This window comes from Gadus chalcogrammus, chromosome 1 (genome assembly GCF_026213295.1).
Source record: "Gadus chalcogrammus isolate NIFS_2021 chromosome 1, NIFS_Gcha_1.0, whole genome shotgun sequence".
Taxonomy (NCBI): domain Eukaryota; kingdom Metazoa; phylum Chordata; class Actinopteri; order Gadiformes; family Gadidae; genus Gadus; species Gadus chalcogrammus.
Window position 1 is genome coordinate 428,053 of NC_079412.1, and position 24,748 is coordinate 452,800.

At 42.8% G+C, this 24,748-nt stretch overlaps 1 protein-coding gene and 1 pseudogene across 1 annotated transcript; both read right to left on the reverse strand.

The window, feature by feature from the left end:
* Window positions 1–3,771: 3,771 nt before the first annotated feature.
* Window positions 3,772–4,736, reverse strand: LOC130390456 (myosin heavy chain, fast skeletal muscle-like; annotated as a pseudogene).
* Window positions 4,737–10,947: 6,211 nt separating this feature from the next.
* On the reverse strand, window positions 10,948–24,036 carry LOC130390312 (myosin heavy chain, fast skeletal muscle). The gene is made up of 41 exons (XM_056600216.1): window positions 23,989–24,036; window positions 22,774–22,811; window positions 22,388–22,601; window positions 22,006–22,149; window positions 21,762–21,918; window positions 21,635–21,662; window positions 21,438–21,552; window positions 21,255–21,347; window positions 21,103–21,166; window positions 20,922–21,020; window positions 20,729–20,832; window positions 20,350–20,488; window positions 19,993–20,111; window positions 19,735–19,884; window positions 19,465–19,635; window positions 19,076–19,379; window positions 18,834–18,907; window positions 18,362–18,449; window positions 18,126–18,243; window positions 17,914–18,037; window positions 17,695–17,831; window positions 17,337–17,592; window positions 17,006–17,248; window positions 16,728–16,904; window positions 16,461–16,606; window positions 16,282–16,372; window positions 15,814–16,203; window positions 15,579–15,705; window positions 15,370–15,488; window positions 15,085–15,281; window positions 14,817–15,000; window positions 14,567–14,732; window positions 14,291–14,415; window positions 13,136–13,444; window positions 12,852–13,055; window positions 12,618–12,743; window positions 12,256–12,426; window positions 12,067–12,171; window positions 11,499–11,594; window positions 11,284–11,415; window positions 10,948–11,084 (listed from the first exon to the last, which is right to left on the reverse strand). Exons 3-41 carry the CDS (start codon window positions 22,586–22,588, stop codon window positions 11,067–11,069), a joined length of 5,811 nt encoding a protein of 1,936 aa, XP_056456191.1. The 5' UTR covers window positions 22,589–22,601; window positions 22,774–22,811; window positions 23,989–24,036; the 3' UTR covers window positions 10,948–11,066.
* Between the last annotated feature and the right edge of the window lie 712 nt (window positions 24,037–24,748).

Here is a 24,748-nt window from a genome sequence, read left to right on the forward strand (position 1 = left end):
TCCGAGTTAGGGAGACGCCAGCCACCCTTCTGAGAAAACTCATCTCGGCCGCTTGTACCCGCGATCTCGTCCTTTCGGTCATCACCCAGCCCTCATGACCATAGGTGAGGATAGGAACGAAGATCGACCAGTAGATCGAGAGCTGTGGTATAATAGTGTATGTGAGAGAGTATAATAGTGTATGTGAGAGATTATAATAGTGTGTAAGACCAAGTATGAATTCTGTCCCAGGCAGCCCCTCATACGTGCGTGCGTGCGTGCGTGCGTGCGTGCGTGCGTGCGTGCGTGCGTGCGTGCGTGCGTGCGTGCGTGCGTGCGTGCGTGTACAGTTCAATGACAGTGTAAAAAATAATAATCATATGGACAATTCAAGTGGTTCTTTCAAGCACATGGTTTTAAATTAAACCCAATATCTGATCCACTAAAACACTTCACAGCAGCATTTACACTCCGTCACAGTCCGGGCAGACTCTTCACGGTCCTGAGCCGGGTTTTCCCTCCTGCTACCTGCCTTCACTGTGCCCAAGCCACGCCCACTCCATGGCCTCACTCCGCCCCTGGTATTTGGCATCCTGTGCTACCAACGCACCTGTGGCTGATTACAATCTGCCACAGGATAGAATATTTAAGCCGCAGGCGGCCGGTCGGCCACTGCGGAATTATCTTCGTTCATGGAGCCAGGTCACGCCAAGCTACAGCCACTCCACTCCACTCCATGTCACGCCACGCCACGCCAAGCTACAGCCGGGCCAAGCTACAGTCAATCCGAGCCATGCTGCTCGATGGAAAGCCCGTGCTCGTCCCAGGACCCCCCCAGGCTCTTGCCCTTCCCCTTGCCATAGCTCTTGCCCTCTCACTGGCCCTTGCCCGTAAGTTGCATTCTTCTCTCCCGTTTTATGACTTCGAATTAGACATTTTTCTGGTCGTTGAGACCGCTAGTTTTCTGTTCCCCTGGACTTTAGTGCCCCAGTGACTAGCCAAGCTCCTTCGTTTGCCTCCACTGTTGCTTTGCCCCTGCTCTTTGGAGCCTGTTCCCTACGACCCCTGTTTAAAATAAAACTATATTTTTGTTCAAGTATATCGTGTCTGCATTGCGGTCCATCTTCTGCACCTTGACCAGTGGCCGTGACAAGGCTATTGTCCAGCGGTGAGATAGAGCTGGACAGATGGCAAAGATTAAAGCGTGAACTTCAGTATCTTGTAACAAAGGACTCCAGAGCTTTAGGGGCCTACTATTAGGGCCCCTAGGGAGGTGACATTTACTTCCAATGTCGGCCTGTACAGAGTTCCCACAGTTAATAGGGAAGATGATCGGCCACAAGCTACGCCAACTGTCTCAAACGTGTATTTATTGAATGCTTTGTAATATCGCCCATCGAAACAGCCCTGCTTGTCTGGCCCTCTGCTGCCAACACGGAGGCCCCCTGACATCGAGACGGCATAGTGCCTTCTATTGTGTTGTAAAAACCAAACATTGTGTTCATTTGACCATGACATCAGAGGGTTGTTATGGTTTGACAGATGCAGAATATCAGCGACTATCTACTAGATCTGCAGTCAATTTAAAATTAAAGGGTTTATTTAATATTAAATCTGAGGTTTTTACATGGCATATATACATTGCAACATTTAAAATGTGCATTGTATAGAACTGTTTCCACACAGTAGATGGATAAGACCTAGCCTTATTGTCTGCCAGATGTTTCAGTAATGATAAACACTTCTTCAGAAGGTACCAAATGCATACAAATGGCAAATTCTGAATACTGAGGTCGTCTAGAGACAATCAAATTCAAGTCAGATTGCATGCAGTCGTTATCCGTGAATCCTTCTGTGCCTAAAATATCTCAACAGTCAAATAGCCATTAGTGATTGTTCTTGTAGCATTTAATTCAGATATTGTAAATTCAATGTCATGCGTTTTTTAAAGGTCCCATGGCATGAAAATGTCACTTTATGAGGTTTTCTAACATTAATATGAGTTCCCCTAGCCTGCCTATGGTCCCCCAGTAGCTAGATATGGCGTTAGGTGTAAACAAGCACTAGGTATCCTGCTCTGCCTTTGAAAAATTAAAGGTCTCATGGCATGCTACTTTATGGATGCTTAATCCATATAGATATAATAGGCCCCAAACATGTATTTGAAGACGTTCCCGAAATGCAGCCGTGGTGCATTTCGTGTGTGCACACACACACACATGTGGCACTCGCACGGTCGTGTCTCATTGGCGGGCCAAATTCTCTGGGCGGGCAAGGCAGAGAAAGGGGAGGAGCTTATATCCTTTATGACGACATAAAGGACCCATAGCCGCGAGAACGTATTCTCAGCAGGGGGTGCTGGAAAAAAAAAACTCAGCCTGCACTAGACTCGCAACTCGCTACATTGATAAAAAAGATATATAGCAGCGCAGCTCAATTACACCAGTGCATGCGCGCACAGTCGAAAATCCACCACCGCTCCCCTCACACTTTTTCATATAACTTTTTTTCAGCACTAGGTCATATGAGTAAATAAATGCTGCGTCTCAAAATGCCTTGGACAGCAGCGAGGATGACTCGCTTTGCCACGGGCCGAAACAGTGCGGAGCGACCACAGCCAGAGCGATCACAGCGGGGCAGAGGAGTGTCAGGAATAGTCTTTGGTGTACACATCAGTACGGCCTATTTGCACTACTGTTTAGTGGCAATGCAGTGTTTTATTCTATGCCTTTTTATTTTTCGTATATTATTTCAATGAATACAATTTATTTATTTATAAAAACAAGATCTGGTCTTCAAATCCTTTTTCCAAATATAGGTCGTCTTACAATGGGGTTTGTGTTTATATTCGGACCAATACCGTACAGCGGGCGCTCACATGACGTTAAGCATTTCCTGTTGCATAATGTGACGCTTCAGAACCTAAAATCCCGTTTCTCCCCGTTGACACGACAACACATAACCGGCGTTTTCAGAAATCTCCACTTTGGCCGGAGTTTTTAGAAATTATCGTTTTCTGTGATAAGACAGGGCCTCAGACAGGGGGTGCTGCAGCACCCCCAGCACCCCTACTTCCCGCGGTACTGAAAGGACCACAATCCAAATCAGAGCGCTTGAGCCTCTGTTTTTTCAAAGGCGATCAGAACACCTAGTACTCGTTTTACACCGAACACAAGGTTTAGCCACTGGGGGACCATAGGCAGGCTAGGGGAACTCATATTTATGGTAGAAAACCACATAAAGTGAGATTTTCATGCCATGGGACCTTTAAAGCTCAGACGCTCGGTACCCCCACCCTCCACCTTGAGCCACCTCACTCCTCCTCATTTGCATTAAAGCTACAGACACCAAAACGGCATGTTTGGGGAAAGCTCAATGTGCAACTGGCTCGTAGTGGCTGATCAAATATGCCAAACTACAATGAGCAGCAAGCAAATTATTTTTATTTTGAGTTTGTGTGTAACCATTGAGCTTATATTGTGTTAAAAAGAAAGGGCCTTTTTGATGACGTAAAGTAAAGGCCTCCCATGTCCCATGTGATTCTTGACTCTGAGCCCCTTCCTGATCCTCGTCCCGCTCATGCTGATCTGGAACACCAACCTGTACCTGGAGAGGTGGCTGTTGAGCTGCTCCTCTTCTTAGTCAATTGGTGCAATGAAAAAGTAATTATTATAACTGTCCCGAAAAGATTGATTATTAGCCATTAAGATACTTAATACTTATATACTTCATGCATACCCAGTAGAGTAATACTTGAACAGTGACCTTCACTATTAGCCTTTAGTTATACAGCTATATCTGTACTTTAATTTTGAGCTGAATGTTTGGTAACTAGATCCTGCAATCTGGGGACATTCTTGTTATCATTTTCAGTCGTTAATAGAAGCTTCATTAATGCAATAATGAGCTGAAAATGCTCCTCTTCTTTCCACTCATATTAATGAAAAACTTCAATGGCATCTGCTACCCGTCTTTGTTCGGAATCAACTTCACCCTTGAGCCACCGAACCTGAACTAAAAATTATATTTATATATATATTATTATATTCAACGTTTTTAAATAATTTACCCTGGATTCCAGTTTCTGGAGCTGCTTCTTGCCTCCCTTCATGGCCAGGCTCTCAGCTTCATCCAGACGGTGCTGCAGGTCCTTCACTGTGAGCTCCAGGTTCTTCTTCATCCTCTCCAGGTGAGAGCTGGTGTCCTGCTCCTTCTTCAACTCCTCCGCCATCATGGCAGCCTAACAGAACATCAAGAGGAGGCGTTGGAGTTCACACTCATCAATGATGGAAACCTGAGAGCTTCAACACAACATGAATGTATTTGACTATGACTGAACTCACGTCAGTGATGGCCTTCTTGGCCTTCTCCTCTGCGTTTCTGGCTTCTTGAACCGTGTCCACTTCTCCTTGGATCTGGACAAGGTCGGTCTCCAGCTTTTTCTTGGTGTTGATGAGGATGGTGTTCTAAACCACAATGAGAACTGATTACATTATGTTAATTTTATTATGCTCCTCCATGATGTCATGAAGGAACTCCTCTGTTACCTGGGAGTGGAGAAGTCCCACACGCTCACTGGCGTCCACCAGCTCCTGCTCTGCCACTTTGCGGCCCCTCTCTGTCTGCTCCAGGGCTGCTCTCAGCTCCTCCATCTCAGCCAACATCAGGTTGTTCCTGCGCTCCACCATGGCAACCTGCTCCCTCATGTCTTCTTGTCCTCTCAGGGCATCATCAAGGTGTAGTTGGGCATCCTGAAATAGTACATGTTAGTCTAATGGCAATATTTATTTCTGGCTATCCCTATATTAGGATTATGAGTACCTTAAACTGTCCCTGGGTGTTTTCTAGGTTATTTCTGGGCTTCAGAAGCCTGGCGGTTGGCGTGGCTCAACTGGATCTCCATCTCCTTGAGATCTCCGTCCATCTTCTTCTTGATTCTTTGCGCTTTCAGATCCTTCCTGCCACTGTTGTTAGCCTGTCATCGCCAAACTGATTACCATTTCCGGAAAAGGCCAGATACATCAACGTTAATTTTCGATGACGTTATCAATGGGCACCGACCATAATGCCTCTGGACGCAATTCGATAGACATACAACCAATCAGAGCAACGAAATGTGTGGCACATCAGCGGCAGACATCTTGTTTGTTGCTGGATGGGGACGGGGGGGGTCCAGATGCATATGCCAGAATAAATCAAACGATAATAAAAAAATGAGCTTGCAGATTTCCCAGGCAATTATTGTTTGTGCTTCTTCCAACATAACACATAAAACATTACTGTGCAGAGCTTACGTCAAAGATTTCAAACCCAGCGATGTCCAACACACCGATGAAGAATTGCCTGGGCTGCTTGGTGTCCAGCATCTCATTGATTCTGATGACCATCCACAAAAACATTTTCTCATAGACTGACTTGCAGAGAGCCATCACTGAAATGTGTGTTGATACAAACAACACACTTGCCAATAATGTTTGCATATCTACAAGAAAGGCATGTTTACACATCATTTAGACCTGATGATGTGGGATGTATACCATACCAACTTTGTCACAAACTAATCTCTTACTTTTACCCTTGGACAGCAGAGGGCCTTATGAAGTCAGCTGAGGCCCATGACGTTTGATATTTTATCAGCAGCTGAAATTGAGGCAGAGCAACTGTTTTGCTGATTTTGAATGGTGACCAAGGTATTTCTGAAATTAAGGTAAATCCCAAACCCTCAGTGCCATCAGACTCAGCTCTTCACACTGCATCTACTTGAACTCCATGTCCCATGATGCATCATAGCACCTCTCAGCCTGAATACCAGGCCCACAGGAACAAGGCATACTTCCGCAATCCACCAGTACTCAGCGGCCAAGCCTGGGATTGCAGCTGTTTAAGCGGGCTGTGGACGGGTCCCTCGATTCAAGGGACCCAGAAGTAGATATCTCCGTTCACTCCAATACAAGTGGGGAACAGGAATGGGTCTCCGCAAAAACTGACTGGATATCAATCAAAGGCTCATAATTATCTTTATACCATGTACTAATAAAATGTAAGTTTTCTCTTTCCAAAACGCCACCTCAAGCGTTTTATTAGCCGTTTTATTTATTGATTATTTGCAGTAGAAGGAGGGATGGGCAGCTGAAAGGAGTCGTAATGAAACAAATGTTGTTTCGGCCCGACATCCGAGAGGGCTCAGTGCACGGCTCAGTTAACTTCTCGTGTCCAAGGTTGTTCCTTTTACTTAACATGAATGCCGTTGATTTATTTAGGCTTTTTATCACTTAAAGTTGCCGAGGGATGTATAGATAGACCTCTTGCTTATGATGCTACAATTCTATCAATGCTAGACAACCAGAATATTTCTGCATCCGGCACATCATGCACAAGGGCGTGGCTGTCTCCCATGATGCGGAAGCAAATCTCTCCTTGTATCGCCCTGCGCCATTGAGCAGTTTTCATGATCATTTTAATGTCTGTCGATATGTTGTGAGTGTAATATTGTGGGTGTACATATGTTATTTGTTGCTGCCTCTTGGCCAGGACTCCCTCGAAAAAAGAGGTTTTTAATCTCAATGGGACTTTCCTGGTTAAATAAAGGTTAAATAAATAAAAAATAGGAATGAATGGGCGGCATTTTAATCCGCTGTCCTTTCTTTAATAGGTCCATGCTGAATACACAACAAATAATTTGTGAACATGATATTTCAACCACATCCAACATATAATCCCGCTTGAATTTACAGTGAATTTGTATGAAATATTTCTTTCATAGCCTACATCATACTGTTCTTGCCCACTTCTTTGTATGTCATGATATTGTTATATTATTAGTAGTATTTTCTGTATTATCAGTATTATTTTCTATCTGAGCAGAGCAATTGTGTCAAGCAATTTCTTTCAGGATTAATAAAGTACTCCTTAGCTTAAGCATGAACCTGAATCCTTTTTAGAGCTTCATGCATGGCCACTACACTGCTGCTCCTACTCTAGGGGACCAGTATGAGGCTGAGATCAAGTGTGACTTGCCCCACCTCCCCACAGAGCGTAACCCCAATGGCGTTACCACAATCCCTCTATGTCAGTTTCCCCTTCAGGTCAATTTCCTTGGGCTCAGCCTCAGATAATGCTGTTTAAGGGCAAAAGGGGGTGTTCTGGCCCCGATCCTCTCCCTCTCTTGCCTCGGGAGGTACACCGCCGCCGCGCCGAACCAATCCTTTCAGCGGCCCCCTTAATGGCTCCTGACACTGGGAACGAAGAATAGTGGAAAAACATTCAAGTCTAAAGTTTGTCTACAGTTTACAGTAAATCATGTCAATATTGTGTTCCATTTAAAGGATTGATCAAGTCGTTTTCTTAGAGAACAGCTGGCAGTGGTCTGAGGATTCGAAATAGATCAACCAATTAGGTTATTAACAATGGATACCAATCATCAGTTTTATTAATAGCCTTATGCTGCACTTTAAATCCTTGTCATTCCATTGTTCCCTCTGGGACAGGGCTGGCAGCTGGTAGACTTGCTCTAAATTGTTCCGTGATCTGCTGGGTTTCTTCAAGCTTATAAAACACTCTCTCACCTTGACAGTTGGCCTGTCAGTACTTCTCACCACTCACAGCTTGGTCTCATATAGAGGGATCAGTAATAACTAGGGGGATAAGGGGTAACTCAGCAGAAAGCACTTGCTGTATTTGGTCATGAGGTTTCACGCTGTCGCTTGATTGATGAAATGTTGCATCCTTTAATCTCTGGTCATTCTGACATTTTAAACCACCTTCTGCTTGACTGACTTATTGTAGACTTTAAGATGCATATTAAAGAAAATAGTTTACATTGAACTTTTGTGCATCTATGTTTTAGTAATTTCATTTCATGTAGTTTACCACTTCAAAATGGTCGTTGTTTATTAGGCTAATTACTAATTGCAGTCTCATTGTATTGTGTGACATTAAATAAACCGATAAAACCAGAGGTTGAGTTTCAAGAACTATAAATACGACAACACAGCATTGCTTAACCTTGTGTAAACAATGTCCTGGGAGGCATATCGGTTACTCAAGTTCAGACATTGTTTGGGTCTTGGGTGTCATCTCCTTAATGGACCTTGGCACTGTCTAAGAGCCCAGTTTAGCTGTGGAGAAGCTCTCACACGGCACATGGATTTAATCCTAACCCTAAAAAAACTCCTTAGGTGAGGCTAATGAATCTTTAGCTTTTGGTAACTGTAAATATACAGTTAATTCTATCTTCAAATCGTTTAAGCATAACTTTATCCCTTTTTAATGTTTTTTTATGCTCCTTGACTTATAAGAAGAAAGTGTTTCAATGTAAGTTGTGGAGATCTGTACACTTAAATAGAGCCATGCCCTGTTAGGTCTGGTTCAGGCTGCCCCAATGCCCCGTCACTACTATAAATAGGTTGATTGAAATCACTAATTACTATCTTATAACTAGCTTTTTGATGCAAGGGGCAAAGATTCTACTTAAATAAGGTACGTAAGACAAGACTTAACAATCTTAAACCATTCAGCTATTCATCACTTTTATACTTTTTATACTTTCACTCAGTAAATATTTTATTTTTCAATACTACATCTACTTAATCATATAAGCCATCCAGTGACCTAAGTAAAAGTTCAAATTGTTTGCAATACATGTCTTCATTACAATGAAACCCGTAACACTCGACCTACACCCTACACGCCACAACCTCCGGACAGTAAGATGATTCATTTTCTCTCTTTCCCCCTACCACCCCCATCCCTTTCTCCTTCTCCATACCACACCTGAACCCTTGAGGCACTGGGCGTCTGAACCCTTGAGGCACTGGGCGTCTGAACCCTTGAGGAACTGGGCGTCTGAACCCTTGAGGCACTGGGCGTCTGAACCGTGTCCGGAATGTCTGCCTTTCGTGAGCATGCCACCAAAAGAACGATAACAGAGGAGAAAAGATGTGGGTCTGGCAAACAGTTTTACCCATGAGGTTGATGTCAACAGTGAACAGTTCGAAATAAATATTAATAATCAGGAATATAAAAGCATTTTTTTATTTACGTATTCTTAAGTATGTAAATAAATAGTTTTATTTCTTAAACTGGAAAACTACAATAGTCATAAATACATCTACATATTTTTCTCATTTTGTGAACCGGTTTGTATCAAGCAATTTCTTTCAGGATTAATAAAGTACTCCTTAGCTTAAGCATGAACCTGAATCCTTTTTAGAGCTTCATGCATGGAGCAACTCTGACCTTACATTAATGTACATTTGTGTATTAGTGTACATACATACACTACATGCGTCGGTCGACGGATCTCATTGACTTTGCATGGGGCGCTCTCAAAATGCATTGTGGGTCCGTCCGTTCTGTCAGCTCCGTGGCCTGCCTCAAAAAGTGGAGAAATGTTCAACTTTTCAGGCAGCAACGGATCCGTCGTCCAAGCATATCACGTTTTTGAAAATATACGCAAATACACTGTCCAATGAAATCGCCTTTAATACAGGGTTTTTCGTCCGTGGCTAGAGCATTGTTCTGCTCACCCGTACCTGTCGTGACTCGAGAAGTACTTTCTCCATTGCTCAGTGCTGTTGACCCCGCAAAAGCAACCTACAAATTCCAGATTTGTATCAAGTAAACTCCCAGCACACTACCAGATATGTCAGGAATTCATGCCTGGACCTTATGTACATTCACTCTCATCTGTAGAAGCCAAAGGAAACAGCTGGTGCACTTATTTGTTTCTACACGTTTCCAGACAGGCGTTTGTGTTGTCTCAGGGGTGTCGATGTATTTTTGGCACCAATCCTTTTAATGCTCTTGTTATCCAGTGTTCTGACAGACTGTCTGAAGACAAGGCGAACCTTGCAGCTTGACCTTCTATCCGGTCACCTGTTGGTTCTCCCAAAGGCCATAACAGAAGGATCAAGTTATATAAGAGGGAGTCTGCATTCCTTCCTCTGTGAAAGAGGACACTGAAATGGCATAAGTGGGGAGAAGGGCACTAACAACTAAATGCTGAGGACTTCACACCTCACCAAATAGGCAAATATTTTCAATGTAAAAATGTGACTTCATCGCTTAAGCTGAAGTATTTTCCTTTTCGGTAGGAACACAAATATAGCCGTCCATGCCCTAAGGGTTCAACCATTGGTCATGTATCATCCCACTTTTTATCAGGAAACATATTGCACTGTCTTTGATATCGGCCTCCTCTTATTGGGATAACTGGATCATTGGAAACACTGCCAATGTCGGATCAGTTGCCTTTGCGATACATTAAATTAGAATACCTGTTTGAGGAAAGGTGTGTCTGTAATGTAATGTATCTGTAGGCCTAAATAATTGATTTTGTTTGAGTTTTGAAGTGACTTCCTTAAAATAGATGTGGAGCTAACTTGAGAAGTAAATTCTTACTCATGAGTTTTATTTAACAAGAAATGCTCTTTGGCAGCATACATATAAGCATACGTTATTTGAAACTATATGACTGGAATAGTCTCTAGAAATTCAAAGATGCCTCTATATTAAAAAAGAGTTTTCGCAATTAGTAGTAACCATCTTAGTTGTAGCTCTCTGCAAGGGCTATTTTAATCACATGACTTCAAAGTTAACACACATGACATTTAGGAAGATTATTAGGATGACCAGTGTCATTATCACATCAGTGTCATTATCGCCATTGTTTAAATATTTACATTTGGTATAAACTACTTAGCCTATAAAGCCTAAGTAGGTGCTGATTTTTTTTTTAAGGTTACCAATATACAATTAACTTTAAAGGATAAGGATGAGTTCATATTTACACAAGAATTCTATATGAATCACCATAAACATATATGTTTGCTCAAGGGTTAAATATGTATATTAAGCTATGCAAAGAAGTGAATTTGAGCTACTTTTATGAAGCATTACTTTTCAAAGTTAGGCTTCGTAAAATATACAGACACACACACACTCACAACATTCTCCTTGAACAAATATGATAAAAAAGGACTTGATATCGAAGTTTCTTGCACATTTATTTTTGGTTAATCACAATTGAGTCAGAAAAATCATATTGTATGATTTCTTGATATTGTGTCTCCTTCATATGATGTTGGTCACTCTTCGTCCTTTCCCTTCAAATGAATATGAAACACAAAGAATGGTTAATATATGTATTCTGATGATTTATCAATGTGTCAATAAAGTGTAAACCATCCAAATGAATCAGTAAATAATAGAAAATCATACAAAGAAATGCTATATACACACATAGTTTCCAAATTTTCATGTAGAAACACTAGATGATTGTGTCAGACTAACTGAACCACGCACCTTGCCGATCTCCCGACTCTTGGCTCTGAGCTTGTTGACCTGGGTTTCTGCGATGTCAGCGCGTTCCTGAGCTTCTTCCAGCTCATGCTGATTCTTCCTGTACCTGGACAGGTGGGTGTTGGCCTGCTCCTCCTGTTTCATAAAACATTTGTTGTAATTGTGAACTGTTTAACCAAAGCGCTGGTTTTATGAAGGGCAAAGGGATTGTGACTCACAGACTCCTCAGCCTGCCTCTTGTAGGACTTCATCTTCAGCTGCAGCTTGTCCACCAAATCTTGGAGTCTGCAGATATTCTTCTTGTCCTCCTCACACTGCAGGAAAAGCATATGTCAAGGGGCCGTAGTTATAATGGGAGTTTGTATTCTAGTTGAATTATAGGCCTCCCCCCAAAATAAGCCTGTAATTGCACATGCTCCTTATAGTCTGCTATAGTGTTCGCACAAGTTTCATTTACTGTCCTTATCTGAGCGTTTTAAATCGTTTATGCATTCTCTTTTTGCAATACTTTTTTAACGTAAGGGGAAATGAATGTTCCATATACATGATGTGGATGAGGTCATTGTCTGCAAACACAAGCAGTGCTCGAATAAAGTATATATATTTTTCGGTTTTAATTTCTAATTTTGTCTTGGTATCAATTATAATTGAATGTTCTATTGATGATTACGATTAGTATTTGTATGACTATTATTAGTATGAGTAGTAGTAGTACTACTAGTAGTAGTAGTAGTAGTACTACTACTAGTAATCTTACTTTTGGCAGTCCTGGTGTGTGTTCCGTACCTGGTAGCTCAGTTCCTTCACCCTGCGCTCATATTTGCGCAAGCCTTTCACCGCCTCCGCCCCGCGCCTCTGCTCCGCCTCCACTTCCGACTCCAGCTCACGCACCTTTGCAACAAAGATAACACTCGCTTAATACACTTGTTGGGTTGTGGTCATTAGGAGATCCTGTCTTTGAAAAGCAAGACCTACCCTAGCCTCCAGTTTCTGGAGCTGCTTCTTGCCTCCCTTCATGGCCAGGCTCTCAGCCTCATCCAGACGGTGCTGCAGGTCCTTCACTGTGAGCTCCAGGTTCTTCTTCATCCTCTCCAGGTGAGAGCTGGTGTCCTGCTCCTTCTTCAACTCCTCCGCCATCATGGCAGCCTATAAACACAGTTTAGGTATATTCGTTGGGGTATGTTTCACAACAACAGCCTATTAGAGAATTACCTCTTCAATTAGAGACACTGTTTGGCAAACGCTGTGCTCTGCTTCTTGTTCTGAAGACTCTTACATCATGAAACACTTGGTGTCTTAGGAAAGATGAAGTGGAATAAGATGAATCCAAGACTCACGTCAGTGATGGCCTTCTTGGCCTTCTCCTCTGCGTTCCTGGCATCCTGAATAGTGTCCTCCACTTCACCTTGGATCTGGATGAGGTCAGACTCCAGCTTCTTCTTGGTGTTGATGAGATTTGTGTTCTACAAGAGAAATGTATTGATTATTAATTATACACTAATAAACGGTACAAATAAATAAATAACAATAATGATAAAAAATCCAGGTGTTTTTAAATGGATTATTTATACCTGGGAGTGGAGCAGTCCCACGCGCTCACTGGCGTCCACCAGCTCCTGCTCTGCCACTTTGCGGCCCCTCTCGGTCTGCTCCAGGGCTGCCCTCAGCTCCTCGATCTCAGCCATGATCAGGTTGTTCCTGCGCTCCACCATGGCGACCTGCTCTCTCATGTCTGCTTCTCCTCTGAGGGCATCATCCAGGTGCAGTACGGCATCCTAAGGCAAGATAAACACAAAATGTTCAAAACAGTGCATTATTCAACCCATGGTTGCAGTTGGGGAAGGTACTACTGTACCTTAAGCTGTCCCTGGATGTTTCTAAGTTGTTTTTGGGCTTCAGAAGCCTGGCGGTTGGCATGGCTCAACTGGATCTCCATCTCGTTGAGATCTCCCTCCATCTTCTTCTTGATTCTCAGGGCATCATTTCTGCTCCTGATCTCTGAGTCCAAAAGAGTCTGCATGGATTCAATCACCCTCTGGCTGTTCCTCTTGATCTGCTCCATCTCCTCATCCTTCTCAGCAATCTTCCGGTCTACCTCACCCTTGATCTGGGTAAGCTCCAGCTGAACACGAAGAATCTTGGACTCCTCATGTTCCAGTGTTGCCTGTTTTTAAAATATAATGAAGAACAACAAATGTAATTTCCAATTAAAGGAGCTAATAACAAATGTACTGTTCTAAATCAGAAAATGACCACGATATGTAATTGGATATTAAGGAAACATGCTCAGTTGAAATACTGACATCTCTGGCAACAATGTCATGGCCAGTATGTTCTCCTTTGAAATTGTACGTTTTTTTTTTTTGCCTTGTTTATTATGATTTGTTGGTGCCCCAGGTTGGCAGATATGAACCAAACACAGTGTGCTGCAGGGATGGAAGCAAGCTAACAACTGGATCAACTGAGATTGTACCAGAAAGAGCTCCCTGACCCGAGCAGTGCTAAGACAAGGGTACATCTTGGAGTCGCATTTTAAAGATGGAGACAGCTCAGAGCCTAGAATGATCTCAAGAGAGTTGTCACATGAACTGGTTCAAAATTTGTAAATAATACATTTAATTCAAACTCGTGCACAAGTTGATCAACTTATAGCGTTTGCCTCGTCGTCACTTGTCATTGTAAAACTATAATAATTGTTAGCTTCTCAAAAGATTGTGTTAAGCTCAACTCGTCTCGGGCTGTGATTGTTCAGTGCCCTCAACCTGGCAACCCCCGGTAGCTTTGAGTCTGGTGAGGGCGCAGGCAGACACAACTCTCTCCATTATTGTGAATTTGGGAGCAGTACCCATTTCAAATGCTCCATGTCGATGTTACATGTTATACCTTTAGCTTATTTTAATTTAAAATCAAATAAGTTAATGTTCCTCAGACTTTAACATTTAATTATGCCTTCCTATAATTTAGCAGAAACTTGAATGATCAAAAGAGACGTTCTTGACGTTTTGTATACCTCTGCCTCTTCAAGGGCGGCTTGGATTTCTGTTTTCTCGCACTCCACCATCTTTTTCCCTTTTTCCAGTTCATGGATTGTTTTTCCAGATTCGCCAATTTGTTCACTAAGATCAGTTATCTCCTCTGGAAAGAGAAAATATCTCATTAAAAATGCGTACATTCTGATTCTGACAAAAAAAATCTTTACGGTTAGCTTGTGGAAGGATGATTATTAAAATGATAATACTTATAGCGGCTGCAATAGTTGTATCGATACAAATAAATGTTTCCATACGCTGAAGGTTCTTGTTCTCCCTCTTGAGGGTCTCCAGGTGGTCCAGAGCTTCTTCATAGGAGTTCTTCAGCTTGAACATCTCAGTGCTCAGAGAGCGAGCCTCTTTCTGAGCTCCCTCCAATTCAGCCTGGCTCTCCTCATATTTCTGCTTCCACTCAGCAAGAACCTGCACGTTCAGAGGAAACGCTGAGTATCCGATTGTCTCAGACTGATCAATGTTCTTTTTAAAGCTCATAAGAAATGATGTTACCTTATCAAAGTTCCTCTGTTTCTTGTCAAGGTTGGCCGCCAGAGCATTAGCTCTCTCCACATCCATCATTAGGTCTTCCACCTCACCAAGCAGCCTCTGTTTAGTCTTTTCCAGAGAGGCACATTTGGCGTTCGTAGCCTCATTAGACTCCTCTGCATCCTGAAGACGCTGGGCAAGCTTTTTCCTGAATTAGAAATTACATTTAGCATCAGGCCTACACCATAACCAGTATAGTCCTACAGATAGAGAGGAAAACCTATTGATTTACTTTGCTTCCTCCAGTTCCTCAGTGCGCTGAATGGCGTCAGTCTCGTATTTGCTCCTCCACTGAGCCACCTCGCTGTTGGCCTTGGACATCCCCCGCTGCAGCTCAGCCTTGGCCTCCTGCTCCTCCTCAAACTGCTCTCGGAGCAGGTCGCAGTCATGGCGAGACGACTGGACCGCATGGGCGAGGGCATGCTTTGACTAAAGAAAAGAAAGTCAAAGTCATTCAATTATGTTCAATCAAGCCTTCCGTTTACTCCTTGGCTACACAGATTAGACTAGTACATACCTTGACCTCCTCCTCGAGGTGCCGTTTGAGCTCTTCAATCTGCTGGAGGAATCCCTGCTTGCTCCTGGTCAGCTGTGAAACCAGAGACTCCCTTTCTTCCAGCTGGCGACTGAATTCACCTGATCAGATGAATCGCAGGTTACTTCATTGAAATAAGCCTTAGCTAGAATGTTTTTTTTTGTAAATGACATTTCCCATGTTGCGCTTACCATTTTCAGTCATCAGCCTTGATCTTTGGACATTCACATCATTAAGTTGACGCATGTGTTCCTCATTCTTGGACTTTAGCTCGCTGAGCTGGTCTTCATGGGTACGGCACATCTTCTCCAAGTTACTCTGCCAATGGTCAGTGATATCAAATTATATGGATGGACTGTAGTTAAAAGTAGTAGCAAAGTGGCTCATGCTAAATATAAAAAGGAATAACATGCTCGTAAAATGAACCTTTGATTTTGCAACTGCCTCCATGTTGCTGGAGAGGTCATCGATCTCCATCTTGTATTCGCTCTTCTCCTTCTCCAGCTTCTGCTTGACCCGCTGGAGGTTGTCGATCTGCTCTCCCAGCTCAGCCACGCTGTCGGCCTGCTTCTTCCTCAGCGCTGCAGAGGTGGCCTCATGCTGCAGGGTCGACTCCTCCAGGTCACGACGCAGTTTCTGGAACTCAGCCTCGCGCTTCTTGTTCATCTCGATCTGAAGAGAAGTGGCTCCACCGGCCTCCTCAAGCCTCTCACTGATCTCCTCAAGTTCCCTGGAGAGATCAGACCTCTGCTTTTCCACCTTGGCCCGAGCGGCACGCTCAGCCTCAATCTCCTCCTCCAGCTCCTCAATGCGAGCCTGTCGAAATCAAGATCCAACATGAGTGCAGTCGTGTCTTCGTTCCAAAGGAGACCAACATGTATTCTAAGATTTTACCTGCAGTTCCTTGATTCTCTTCTGAAGCTGAATTCCAAGTATTTGTTCATCTTCTATCCTGCTGATTAGCTGACAGTTTTCAAAGTCCTTCCTGTTCATTAAAAATAGAATAGCATTGTTATATTGTCGTGTGTAAAACACTAAGGTGGCAAGAAACATTTGATTTTGTTGTTGAATACTTTTTAATCTTCTCTTCAGATTGCTGCTTGTCATTCTCCAGATCCATTAATGATTCAAGGGACAGCTTCAGATCTCCTTCAAGCTTCCTCCTGATTCGCTCAAGGTCCATTCTGAGCTTCTTTTCTTGCTCCAGGGAACCCTCAATCTAATGCATTTGAAGTGTTACACACGATTAAAGAGCAAAGCACAGCCCATTCAGTTTGAGCTTTGATTTACATGTATCACAAAAAAGACTTTTGATTGCTACCCAACAATAAGGATCTCACATCATCCACTTGCTGCTCCAGTTTGGCTTTGGCCTTGGTCAGGATGTTGACTTTGTCTTCTTCTGCTTGGAGGTCATCGAGTGCTTGCTGGTGGGCCTCTTGGAGGGCTTTCCTCTCCTTACTTAATTTGGCGATGGTATCATCTTGAGATGCCATTTCTTCAATCAAGTTCTTCACCTAAAAAATACATACATAACATTGGTATAACAAATGCATTAGTTCAAAATGAATGACTTGTGTGGCGCAGGGTCCATTCGGTTAGGAACAAGAACAAGAACCTTGTTCTCAGTGGCATGTTTCTCCTTCTCCACTTTGGCCAAGGTCAGCTCCAGGTCATCAATGTCCTTCTTGAGCTCAGAACACTCATCTTCCAGCTTCCTCTTCTTGGCCGTCAACTCAGCATTGACCTCCTCCTCATCCTCTAGTCTCTCAGATGTCTCTTTGACTTTGGCCTCCAGCTGGATCTTACTCTTAATGAGGTTCTCACACCTTTCCTCTGCATCGGACAAGGTCTCACCTTCCTAAAATGAAAACAAGGCCCATGAACCACCAATAGCATTGCTTCGGTAGTTATTGAAAGAGTAAATGCCTCTCCTCAGGGTTACTCACGGATTGGATCTGGAGCTGCAGATCATTCTTCTCCTGCAGGAGGGTCACCATCTTCTCCTCCAGATCCTTCTTCTTGGCCAGAGCCTTTGCCAGTTCCTCTTTTGTTTTTGCAAAGTCCTCCTTCATCTGTGCCATCTCCTTTTCAGCCTCAGCACTCTTGAGAAGAGGTTTGATCTTGAAGTAGAGCTTCATCCATGGCCATGTTTTGACATTCATGAATGAGCGGATGTTGTACTGAATAGAGTAAATGGATTCCCTGGTAATATCAAACACAGGAAACATTTAGATATATTTGTTCATGACTTGATAGCTAGCTTTCCTATGCTTATTTTCTATATAATTAACATAATAGAGCTACCTTCTCTGCATCATCTTGATAAATTCTCTTCTCATGAGGAAACCCCTGCTGATAGCTTGGGTCATGGTCACCAACTGAACTAATTTCTCATCTCTCATCTCCTCCAGGGTACCCAATAACCCAGCTTTGAAGAATACCTGTAAACAAAATGAAAACTATTAGCATCATGAACAATCAACAGCAGTTTAATGATTAACTATATTCTCTGTGTTGCCTGACCTTAGTGTGTCCAAATTTGTACTGTGATTTATCAACATCAATAGACCCCAAGAGTTTCTCTGAGGCCTTTTTGTTGTCAATGAATTGTCCCTCAGGGATTACACTGGCATTCAATATTTTGTACCTGAAATTATGGAAAAACATATAGTAATTTTTATTTAGTGACTGACCATGATGTGGGAATCAGACTAAGACCATCGCTAAAGAGCTACCTCTGCTTGAAGTCAGCATAGAGGATTCTGCTGGGGAAGCCCTTTCTGCAGATTCTGATTCCTTCCAGCACACCGTTACACCTCAGCTGGTGGATGACCAGGAAGTTCTCCATCAGACCTTAACGTAGTGCAGAAGTTTTGCATTAATCCTACCTCTGTAAAGGTTATACATACATAAATCAAATCCATTGGTACATAACCCCTTTACGCTTGCTTTGAAGAATATGGGTTCACACCTGGGGTTTTGGATTCATTGGGAATCAGACAGCGCACAAAATGAGGGTGAGTGCTCTTCAAGTTGGTCATCAGCTTCCCAAGGTTTTCCTGATTGTAAAATAAACATATAATGTTATCATATGCAATACAAATGTGTCTACATTTTTTTTAAATAATCAATCTACTCTGTACTTTGTTTGTATGTAGATGCACATTCCATTAGGGATGAGAAGTGGATGTGAACAACAAAAGTATTGACTATAAGATGCAGAATATGTGTACATATCCTGTATCACATACATTGAATAAGTACAAAATGAATCAATGCTTCTCTAATTCAAACCCCTGATTGTCACGTCTCACATCCAGTGCGAAATATAAACATAACGTTGACTCTATTAGATAAGTGAATGTATGGGAAGTTTGCAACATGCTCTTAATAAACGCAGCTATAGAAGATAACAAACACAACATGAACTTCATAATATGTACCCTGAACAAAGCAGACACTGTCTGGAATGAGCCACCCTTCTTCTTTCCGGCTTTCTTTGTTGTTCCCTTGGCATCTGTGTTGGATACATTTATCAGAATGTCAGTGGATTTGATATTATATATATCTACATAATATTCTAGGAAGGTACAAATGTGATTTTCATCAATGGTTCATGCATCACACTTCTTGGTGCAATTGGCCTTTAATTTGTATCAGAAATGATGTAAGGAGTTCATCTCACCGTCTCCGCCATGGGATGCATACAGCAGAGCCAGCAGTTTAACTGAGGACTTCTGGTAGAGCTGAACCACAGAGTCGTTCAGGGGGTCCTTGTTCTTGTCCAGCCAGCCGGTGATGTTGTAGTCCACAGTGCCAGCATAGTGCACCAGGGAAAAGTGGGCCTCAGCTTTGCCTTTGGCTGGCTTTGGCTTCTCAAAGGCCTTGGTTTTGCCAAGGTGCTGGTCATTTAGCTTGTTCTTAAAGGTGGTGTCTGAGGCCTTGGGGAACATGCACTCCTCTTCAAGGATGGAGAAGATACCCATTGGCTGACAAAGGGAGAAAAAAATGATTTACTGTTTAGTGTAGCTTGGATTTAGTATTTCATTTTTGAGTATATAGGGCAATACTAACCTTCTCAATCAGCTCAATGCAGGCCGCCAGGTCCATACCAAAGTCAATGAACTCCCATTCAATTCCTTCTTTCTTGTACTCTTCTTGCTCCAGTACAAACATGTGGTGGTTGAAAAACTGTTGCAGTTTCTCATTGGTGAAGTTGATGCACAGCTGCTCCAAGCTGTTGTACTTTGGAGTCAGAGAGTTACAGTCAGGACAGTCAGTGCAATTGCTTGTGCTTCTTCCACCACAAAACATAAAAAACATTGCTTTGTAGAGCTCACTTACATCAAAGATTTCAAACCCAGCGATGTCCAACACACCGATGAAGAATTGCCTGGGCTGCTTGGTGTCCAGCATCTCATTGATTCTGATGACCATCCACAAGAACATTTTCTCATAGACTGACTTGCAGAGAGCCATCACTGAGTTATGGACCTAGATTCCCAGACATAAAGGAATTTGTTTTATACAAGGCATGGTTCATATTTTCTTATAATGTTTTTGGACTTTTGGAAATTGAATTAGCTGAGGATTTTGAATTACCTGAGGAACAGTTTGACCTTTGGTCACCATCTCGTTTCCCACCTTGACTCTTGGATAGCATACAGCCTTGAGCATGTCTGCAGAGTTCAGGCCCAGGAGGTATGCAATCTTATCAGCCACTGCGGAAAAAAATCAGAGATCATCATTTTTGTTAAAATTATTGTGTGGCTTCACTAGTGCCTGCCAGCCCTGAATGGCTCCCAAAAAATACTAAATAAATTAAATTAAAGCCATATATGTGCTCCATCACACCACAAAGAGGCCAGTTCAGGATCCACTCCTGAGCTGCAACAGTTAACTGATAACCAAGTTATTAACGTCATATAATAGATGTTCAATATGTTATCAGGTATTTACCCTCATTGCCATCAGGCTCAGCCTGCTCTTCACGCTGCTTCTGCTTGAACTTCATGTTCCCATGATGCATCACGGCACCGGTCAGCTTGTAGATGCCAATCTTCTCATCAGCATTGAAGCCCAGGATGTCAATGGCCGTCTGTGTAAAAGTATTTTAGCATTTAAATGTCTTATATAGTCCTCCCAAAAACGAGTTGAATTGAAATGTCGTTAACTAGTAATTTACTATTACTCATTTATATTTCCTATGAGCGAAAGCTTTACCTGAACCAAATTTTAAGTTTGTCAACAGAATGCTTTTATTAACCTAACTAACCTGAACAGAATACTGGCCTCTGATCATTAGTTTATCACGTTGTCCTTTTTTTGTTCTACTCACATCAGTGGCAATGAATTCTTCAACATCATTGATGCTCTTCACAAGAATCTCCCCCTGGCTGATCATGTGATAGTCATAGGGGTTGGTTGTGATGAGGAGAGCCTCTGGAGAGATAACATTAAATAGAATAGAATATAAGTTCAAGTTTAATACAGGACATTCAAATGCAAACCGTGGATGTCAATTCACTGACCTAGAAGCTCAGGCTTGTGGCCGGTCATGAGCTGATAGAAGATATGGTAGCTTCTCTCAGCAGACAGCTGGAACGTCACCCTGGACTTCTCCAGAAGATCTAAGACACAGGAGGAGCTTATTGATGAGAATGGTTTGATTCAGGTCCCTGCGTCCATAATGACTTCATTCTATGAACTTACATGTTTCTATATCAGCAGATGCCAACTTTCCAGTTGTGCCAAAATGGATTCTGATGAATTTACCCTGAAGGTAGAAGGTATGAATTAGTTTGAGAGCAAGTCGGAGCTGCAATGCTACTCTAGGAACATGATGGTGCTGCCAGCCAACTTACAAAACGAGAGGAGTTGTCATTTCTCACGGTCTTGGCGTTACCGTAAGCCTCCAGCAGAGGGTTAGCTGCAATGATCTGATCCTCCAGCGACCCCTTTATGAAGAAGGATTACCAACATCTGTTCATACTTTTCAATTTTAACCTTGTGGATATCTGTACATTTCACTATGGTCGTAACCTTACATGCATTTTGCCCGAGCCCTTCTCCTCTGCCTTCTTGCCACCAGCCACTGCAATTGTTGCAAAGTACTGGATGACACGCTTGGTGTTCACAGTCTTTCCTGCACCAGATTCTCCACTGAAACAGATGGGACACAACTGTGATGCACAAAAACAAGTAGGGAACAAACATTGACAACACTCCTTTAACCAATACTTACGTGATCAGAATGGACTGGTTCTCTCTATCTATGCAAAACAAGTTACAAAACACAGTTTTAAAACTCTACTCTCAAAATTGTCATCATGTTCACCAAGATGCAGCTATTGATGCTGAATATATTTCACCTGTAAGCATGGCCTGATAGGCGTTGTCAGAGATTGAGAAGATGTGGGGCGGTGCCTCAATCCTCTTCTTGCCCCTGTATCCAGCGACCACCACAGCATCGTACACTGGGAGCCACTTGTAGGGGTTCACAGTGACGCAGAAGAGCCCAGAGTAGGTCTGTCTCCACCAGGATACACATGTCAGCATGACCTTATGACGTTATACGACTAAAGGCTTCCATGTGCATTGAGGGCTGAGACTCACGTAGATCATCCATGCTGCGTAGCGCTCTTTGAGGTTGTACAGCACGGTAGGCTCATTGAGGTGGGTCATCATGGCCATGTCCTCAATCTTGTCGTACTTTGGGGGATTCATGGGGTAGATTTCCTCCTCTTTCACAGTGAGGACCTGCAATCATATGACCATTATCATTCAAATAAACTGATGAGAATATATAACAAGACACGGAAGTAATGTCTCAGTAGGCTGAATTCATTCACATTGTTATTATTATAGGTTGATTCCTGTTCAAGTTCACTCCATAAAGTGTGTGATTCACGTATGAACCATGTCTTTCTTTGTTCTATCCACGCCATGCCACTATCAGCCTGGTTGGTGGAGGTTTAGTCTGGTCTTCAGGACGCACCTTTCCACAGAGTGTCTTGACGGTGGCTTTGCCCCCCTCTTTGTTCTGCAGCACCCCCCGGAGGTACATCTCCTTGGGCTCCGACACGTAGAAGGCGGTCTTGGCGTCGAACGGGGTGTTCTGGGCCTCGATGCGCTCCCTCTCCGGCTTCCGGAGGAAGACGGCCGCCGGGCCGAAGCACTCCATTTCCTGCTCACCCATGTTAGCTGTGTTCCTGAGGACCGCACGGAGAAAACATGACAACAGCACACCCATGTTAGCTGTGTTCCTGAGGACCACGTGGAGAAAACATGACAACAGCACAGCAACACACATGGAAAATACATTGTAGAAGGATAGCTTTCCATTGACATATCAACATTTATAAATATTTTTTGCATTTGTACCTTTTCTGACCCCAGACGAAGCAGTGGTTGAGATAATACTGAAAAAAAATAACATGTATGTTAAACATTGAAATGGTACTGTAATAGTATGGATACGGTTGACACAGCTGACCTTATTACTACACAACTAATCACTTTGTCATTATTGTCCTAACTAGTACAAATCACTGTCATCAGTATCCTATCTAGGACACATCACTGTGTCATGAGTATCCAAAGTAGTTCACATAACTGTCATCACTATCCCAACTAGCACAAATCACTGTGTCATCAGTATCCTAACTAGTTCACATCACTTTCATTACTATCCTTACTAGTACAAATCACTGTGTCATCAGTATCCTAACTAGTTCACATCACTGTCATTACTATCCTAACTAGTACAAATCACTGTGTCATCGGTATCATAAATAGTACAAATCACTGTGTCATCAGTATCCTAACTAGTTCACATCACTGTCATTACTATCCTAACTAGTACAAATCACTGTGTCATGAGTATCCAAAGTAGTTCACATAACTGTCATCACTATCCCAACTAGCACAAATCACTGTGTCATCAGTATCCTAACTAGTTCACATCAATGTCATTACTATCCTAACTAGTACAAATCACTGTGTCATCGGTATCCTTACTAGTTCACATCACTGTCAATACTATCCTAACTAGTACAAATCACTGTGTCATCGGTATCCTAACTAGTTCACATCATTGTCATTACTATCCTAACTAGTACAAATCACTGTGTCATCAGTATCCTAACTAGTACAAAGCACTGTCATCAGTATCCTAATTAGTTCACATCACTGTGTCACCAGTATCCTAACTAGTACAGATCACTGGGTCAACAGTATCCTAACTAGTTCACATCACCACGTCACCAGTATCCTAACTAGTACAGATCACTGTCTCACCAGTATCCTAACTAGTACAGATCACTGTCTCACCAGTATCCTAACTAGTACAGATCGCTGTCTCACCAGTATCCTAACTAGCACAGATCACTGTCTCACCAGTATCCTAACTAGAATAGATCACTGTCTCACCAGTATCCTAACCAGTACAGATCACTCTCTCACCAGTATCCTAACTAGCACAGATCACTGTCTCACCAGTATCCTAACTAGAATAGATCACTCTCTCACCAGTATCCTAACTAGTACAGATCACTGTCTCACCAGTATCCTAACCAGTACAATGCAGTAGACACTCACCCAGGTCGGCAGCCCCTCAGTCCAGAACTTGTGCAGTGACTGGAAGGAGGTCTTTTATAGAGGAACCTCGGAGCAGCCAGCATATGCATCCCTCCTGTTTTGGCCATTGAGCTTATGTTGGATGAGCCTTTGGTCCCTGATGTCTGCCCCATCACATCATAGGTCCCTCTGTCACCTTATACGGTCCAACCAAAACAACCATTAAGTGAAACTCTACACATATAATAAAAACCTCCTGGATAACACCCGTTAGCCTGGGTAGATCACTGAGGGGGTTATTTAAGACAGATTTACTTCACACCATATAGGGCCTCCTGGGGTGGTTTGCTGCCCATTTGGACGGTAGGTACTAATAGACGGTGCTAATCTCTCTTTTGTTGGTAAATCTTTTTCATTGTTTGGTGTTTACGTGAACTTATGTATGGATGTATTAATACCCTGGAAGCGGAGGAGAGCATGTGGGAGCATCTCCAGAGCCGAGGGAGCATGTGTGGGGCTAATTTAAGACCGCATCATGAGCCATTATGCTCCTGTGCTTTCTCCGCTTTCAAGGGAAAGATGATGCTTCAGATGGTGTGTTACCAGTATTCTCCAGTGGTGTGGTCGGGTTACAATAAAAGGTGATATCCAATATGTGGGGCTTCTCTTTATGGTCTTCTCAGGATCTAGAACAAATTTAGCCTCTGCCTCAATCAGCTCACAGTTTTGCCTTCGTTGACACACGCTTTGAGCCCTTCTGGTAATTGAGTGTCAGATGGTT